This window comes from Myodes glareolus, chromosome 25 (genome assembly GCF_982192425.1).
Source record: "Myodes glareolus chromosome 25, mMyoGla1.1, whole genome shotgun sequence".
Classification (NCBI taxonomy): Eukaryota; Metazoa; Chordata; class Mammalia; order Rodentia; family Cricetidae; genus Myodes; species Myodes glareolus.
In genome coordinates this window covers 46100773-46107256 of record NC_142050.1, presented here as the reverse complement: position 1 = coordinate 46107256, position 6484 = coordinate 46100773, and the positions used below count along the sequence as shown (strand labels likewise).

General features: G+C 47.5%; 1 protein-coding gene across 1 annotated transcript; it reads right to left on the bottom strand.

Annotated features, from left to right (window-relative positions):
• Positions 1-1061: 1061 nt before the first annotated feature.
• Positions 1062-5907, bottom strand: LOC146894414 (GTPase IMAP family member 7-like). Its single transcript, XM_087901716.1, has 2 exons — positions 5499-5907; positions 1062-2213 (listed from the first exon to the last, which is right to left on the bottom strand). The coding sequence occupies exon 2, from the start codon at positions 2179-2181 to the stop codon at positions 1306-1308; it is 876 nt and encodes a 291-aa protein (XP_087757842.1). The 5' UTR covers positions 2182-2213; positions 5499-5907; the 3' UTR covers positions 1062-1305.
• Between the last annotated feature and the right edge of the window lie 577 nt (positions 5908-6484).

The window sequence follows — 6484 nt, the reverse complement described above, 5'->3', positions numbered from 1 at the left end:
GTGAAAAGTAACTGTTTCCAGTTCAATGTGTGAAGAAAAGCGTAAGATGGTGGCTACAAAGTCCTCACGGATGGCAGAGAACTGTCCTTTTCTGTGTGAGCAGGGGGCGAAGATCCCAGCCACTCACTGGCCTCAAGTTCCTGAGTAAACATTTTCCATGAACGATGACAGACAAAGCAAAAATAAAGCTCGGGTAGGGACTGTGAGAAAACTCAAAGCAGCTGAGTAAAATGAAAGGGAACTGACCTAGGCTTCAAGGACTCAAGTCCCTAAATGGTGGGCGTGGCTGGAGTCCTGCTGAGACGACCCAGGGCCTATGACTCTTGGATACAGAGCACCTAGCGAAAGAGATGAGACCTGCACATCTAACACTAAGAGCCTGGGCTTGCATCCCACCCATTTAAGCAGGGCTCAAATAAAACACTCTAAAATAAAAACGCCTGGGAGATCATTGTTTCTTTGGAAAGTGTGTAATTCTATTCTTGTGTTTCATCAACAATTACCGATGGCCCTGTTTTCATATTCTAATTGATCTTCACAAAGGAGACAGAAACTGAGCAAATATTGAAAGTGCCATCCTGTCTGGAAGACCAAAGACCCGAATTCACAGAGCAATGGGCACCTAACACCCTCTCGTCAAGTGGGATGTGGTATTCACTAGAGCATTGACCCTCAGACATGAGGTCCAGGGCAGTTTCTCACAGCAAGTATGGGGAGATGCTTTCTCCTCTCTCCTTATCCTTGTGTACCAACCCAAAACTATGCTCTGTGTGTCAGTAACTCATTTCCTGTGGGGGACAGAAGCTCTGCGGAATTAAGCTTAACCAACCCCAGGTGAGTGAGTCCAAAGAGTTACCAAAGAAAGCCTGGAGATGATTCCTCGGGGAGACATCGATGTGTGATGGTCATACTGGTTAAGAATTTGATTCTGAAATCCAGAACGAATGTGTACCATCCTAACACTATAGATTCTCCTTTAACAATAAAATCAGAATTACAAACTGATAAAGGACTATATTTTGGCTTTTCTGTTAGTGTGATAAACATCTCACAGAAGCAACTTAAATTAGGAGCAGTGTTTATTTCGGTGTCATCACAGCGGGGAAGGCAGGGCAGGCACAGGGAGCTGAGTGCAGAGTGTGTGGCCCAGTCTGGGAGCCCGACACTGAGTCTTCACTCTGGTTCAGTGAATTCCTGGTTCTGCTCTCTCTGAAGTTTGCTGGTGGCTGTAGGAATGGGACAGCAGGGAGGATGGGAGGGAGGGAGATGAAGAAATGCTTAGAATGAATGACAAAAATACACAGACTACTTCCGAAAAATATGCCACATTTTCAAAAGAATTTTCTTAATTCCTTCAACAATCTGGCTGAGTATGCTATTCTCTGCTTCCTGTCTTATCTTTTGGTCGTACTTTTCCCTAATTGCCTGCATCATTTCCTCTTTTTCCTGAGCGCAAAGTTTCCCGAGAGTGTACTCTTCCTCTACTATTCTCATTTCATTCCGTTTTTGCTCAGAGTAAAATCGCCTCAGGTGCGCTACTTGGCTCTCCAGCCTTTGCTCTGCATCCTTGTAGATGGCTTCAGAGAAGTAGACTCCGCCATTGCTCTGCACCATGGCTTCGACCAGCTCCACCAGCTCCTGCACCTGCGTTTCCTGCTCAGCCTTCCCTGCTCTGTTGTTGATGGCCAGGCAGCGGTAGCCACACTCCTTGATGATGCTTTTTAGGCTTGTGTCTGAACTTTCTAGGAAGTCCTTTAGGCTCTGGTCCTCCAGCTCGTCCTTGCGGGTGAACAAGACAACCATGTACTTCATGGCTGCCTCCCCAAAGATTGCCTTGATCCTAATGACAGTTTCTTGCTCTTCCTCCGTGTAGCGACCCAGCCGCAGTACCAGGATGATGGCGTGAGGCCCAGGGCAGGACTGGAGGACACACTTGCTGATTTCAATGCAGGTGGTTTCCAGCTTGACCTTGGTGTCAAAGAGCCCCGGGGTGTCAACAAGCAGGAGTTCTCTCTCCTTCCACTTGCGGGATGCTTTCTGACAGGTCTTAGTGACAGCATGGGGTGCGATTCTAGAATCGAATTTCCTTTGCCCCAGGATAGTGTTCGCTGTGGCACTTTTCCCACTCCCTGTCTTCCCTACCAGAACAATCCTCAGAGAGTTGTCACTGGGCTCAGCCATGATCTTCTCAGAAGGTTCTGGACTCCAGGGGTCTTGAGCACATGTCAAAGGGAAGAAAGTGGTTTAGATAAACTGGAAGCCACTCTGACCCTTCCGACCTTTCCCATCTGTAAAGGTTCTCATACTCAGGGGCAATAGCAGATAACTATGGGGTTTGGCAACACAAAGTGTTTGGAGTCGACTAGCTTGGGATTGTAAGTGACCATCCCATTCTAAGGAGAAAACAGAGACGCTAATGTCTGGATTTTAAATCACAAGTGTAACTGTGCAGAAATATGCCCTTTCAGGTTTGAACCACGTGGATGCACACAGTGAGAGAGTCCAGGGAACCATGAAAGACATTGCAAATTACTTCTTAAGCACCCTCATCAAAATGCTCGGCTTCCCATAGTGTCTCAGAACAATTTTATTAGTGATATTGAGTCTCGGGTGACTGGAGAATTCCAATGCTATTCTACTCTCCAGAACCCAGGGAAGGAAAGAGCTTCCACATGCTTTCCGGGAGGCCAAGGAAACTCACAGGCCAAAGCTGACAATGATTGAGGAAAAATGCAAGTATATCTCACATACAATTATCGTTGCCAAATCCTAATAGAATATTAGAAAGATTCCTGTGGAATTTATAAACATGGCTTATTATGGTGAAGCAGGGTTTCCGTAGAGTGCCTGGACTCAAGAGGAGGACATTATTATCATAACCCATAGCCTGAGTTCTCATTGTAGGACATTGTAGGAAATGTGGGATGATGCAAGTTTCCCATATGTTTATCCCTCTCTCTTTGTCTCCGTCTCATCCACTGAGTCCCCAAGCTAGCAAGTTAGTGGGGAATCTTTTCTACTAGAGTCCAGAAGTTTCCGCCTCAATTTCCCTGAAGTATCTGAAGAATTACACAACTCAACTAGAGAGAATGAGAAACAGAGAGACAGTTTCACTATCCTCTGGAGAACTGTAGATAAAATACTCTATCAAATAGAGAGAACGAGAAACAGAGAGACAGTTTCACTATCCTCTGGAGAACTGTAGATAAAATACTCTATCAACTAGAGAGAACGAGAAACAGAGAGACAGTTTCACTATCCTCTGGAGAACTGTAGATAAAATACTCTATCAAATATTAGGCTGTATTCAGCATTCTGTTCCTTGCAGGTATATGAATCAGCATACAAAAAATAGCATTGAACAAATGCCTATATAATCTACAAATATAATGAATAACAATATCATTAAAAAGTACAAAAGTTAAAGTCAACCCTGAGCACTAGAAATTATATAAATACAATACTCAGATATGAAATTCTCAGAGAATTTAACACACACGCACATACGAAGAGTGTAGATAGACAAAGCGAGAGGCTGCGGGATACCTGGGTGTCTTTCCTGATTCTGCCTGCGAAGCCAGAGCAGTAAAAACAAGCCCATCAAGAGATCTGATCTTGGTGTCTAAGTTCCACCACTTAGTGAAAGATCCCTAGACAAGGGGTAAGTCCAGCATCTATTTCTCATCCATACATTTAGCGGAAGTCTGGACGCACAGCAGCACATTCCATTGGTACAAGTGTGGGGAGGGCAGAAACAGTCAGAAACCAGGTGGGAAAGCTAAGCCACACTGAAGGCCCTCACTGAAGGATTTGCCCAGGGTACCACACTATCAGATCTAAGGATGTACCCAAGGACACATTGAGAACAATACAGAGAGAAGTGTGCAGAACCTCGCTCGTGGGAGTGATAGCTGTAAAAGGCAAAGCAAAGAATGATCCCATTTGCCCTAACTAGGAGACTGGTGGATTAGCTCACACGCACACACAGGATGTGCTCTGTCCCATGGGATGTCACAGGAGCAACTTCCCAGGACCAGGAGGTGGGGAAATGGGCACCTCACCTTCTCTCTGTGTGTGTAGTATTCTCTCTAGTAAAGAGTTATGGGTGTGTACGCATTCTCTAAGTGCAGTTCACTATGCACTGCTTCCACACATGTGCACACTTCATGGGAGTCTGGATGGGGAATCAGTTTCTTCCCCGATTCTATATAGGTAAGAAAATTGTTGCTCCAACATGCCCAACACCTGCCGTAGGAGGTCCCCGTACTCACACTGTCCAGGGCACACACTGAAGGCCAAGACCCTCTGACTCCACTAAACTCCCTCATAACCAGGCCCTAAGCAACTGCTTCCTGGCTCATCCTCAGGTGTTTGCTAAAGACTGGTGGACATCACACCAGATGTGTCACCAGGAACAAGAGGGGCGAGAACAGCCCTCCCTCTAGGAAGAGGAGCTGTGCACAAGTCTACCCTAGGGATGCTAGGTGAGGGCCACCCATCTCTCAGTTGTTTTTCACATTAACAAGCCAAGCTTGGGAGACAGAAACACTCATCTCAAAACTTTCTAAAGTGCTTCTAGGAAGACCCCGAGGACCCAAAGCTCAGAAGTGAACATAGAAAGTGCCTAGAAGACTACGCTACAGAGAATGATCAGGGCCTGGGCCACTCTTGAGAATCCCTAAACCCTTTGAGATGCAATCTCTTTCAATGTGTAAAGGGACTGGGCAAGCAACCCATCAGGCTGGCTCTGGGACTCCACGGGGCAAGTTCTGTAAAGGTCGCCTGCATGCTGAGTGTGACCACCACTCAAGATTGAGGCGCTTGCTGTGTAAGGCTGTTTGTATGAAGAAAATTCGCAAAGGGCAGAAATCATAGCTCAGCGGCACAGCATTGACCCAGCATGTGCATGGCCCTTTGTTGGATTCCCAGCATCATCAAAGAGGACCCAGACTGCAAACACTGCAGCTCACAGGCTCAGTCACAACTACAGGCACACGGGTCCCTCAGCACAGCCTGTCCTGTCTAGAGCTCACGTTCTCCACTGCAGCCCCCATACTTTCAGGGTCATGGCCTCTTTCCTGAGAAGCAGAAGGTGGACCCAGACATGGAGTCAGCAACAGGATTTCAATCTTGCCCACTTTGATGTCCCTCTGACAATCATTGGTGCACTGAGATTTGATGTGGGCAATTGAAGGGAGTTAGGGCACATTCACACTTGGTGACCTGCCTCCTAGTTCTGAAGATCTGCCTCAGGGCAGCAGTAACATCTTAAGGAAAAGTGATGGGTTTTCAGGCAACCGCATCTAATGACATGGGTAGAAACCACCTATCAAGCAAGTCTTTCTTATTAGTCATGAGATGATGGACCGCACACTAGGCAGTCTCAGTATCCTTCCAGCACCTCTCAACCTCATGCCTTGAGTGCCTGGGCTGCACCATGGCCATCACACCCAGTGTCCGTCCCACATGCTCTGTGTCCTCCATCCCACCCGGCTCACCTTCTCCTGCAGGACCGATGAGTTCCCACACGTCCTCAAGGAAGCTGGCTGCACCACCACTCCTGCTGCAGTCCTGCAAGCCCTGAGCATAGAAGCTGGAGGGGTGGGGCCAGGGCAACAGGTTTCAGTCTGAAGAACAGAGGAAACAGCTCTGTGCTGTGGTTGAACCGTCAGCTTAGGGCTAGGTGAATCCCTTCCTTTCGTACTTGCTGTGAGACCGAGTCACAGCCAGTGATTATGCTTGACGGCGTTGGCTCTGAAGACCCTGTTCAGGGGTCCACATGCAGCCTAGGGCACTTGATCATCTGCTGTAGGGCTGCATGCTGCTCTTTGCAGAAGTGTGACCCTGATCTCCAAACCGAGAGGACTGCTAACAACTGACAGTGCCCACCATCCCTAGCCACGCTTGAGGTTCACTCTGATCTGAGCAGTAACCTCCTGAAAGGTCACCCTCCACTCTCGGGTAGCTCCTAGTCAATGATTGGTCAGCATGGAGATAGAAAGGCACTTCCTTTAGTTCCCGTTTGAGACGGGGCCAGAGTTGCACCTAGGCTCCCAAGCTCCGACTGAACTGACTCTCTGGGTCTTCTTGACACTAATCACAGCCCAGTGTCTTCTGTTTACTTCAGTGGCCTAAAGTGTTGGCCCTAGAAGCCATCATCAGTCCATTGGCACCTACGTATCTCCATGTAACTATCTGTTACACGTGTTAGGATGTGTACTCATCCTAGGAGCTCCAGAAAGCTCCATCTCATCTGAGCTGAGGGCTCAGTTTAGGGGAGGGTCCAGGCTTAACTTTTACTGAGGGTGTGGTACTTGAGGCAGTCCAGGGTGACGCCAGTGATTACATCTTGCAGGGTAATTATTCTAGTCTTTTGAGAAGCTGGTTCTGTTTGTGGGTTACCTAAATTTCTACATAACAACTAGCTTGCTACCCTTGTTTATTTCTGGTAGGTTGGTACCCAGAAGTGGAGCAGCCATAGGCT

Coding starts and splice junctions, on each gene's coding strand:
- LOC146894414 (XM_087901716.1), bottom strand. CDS start 2,181: ATGGCTGAGCCCAGTGACAACTCTCTGAGGATTGTTCTGGTAGGGAAG.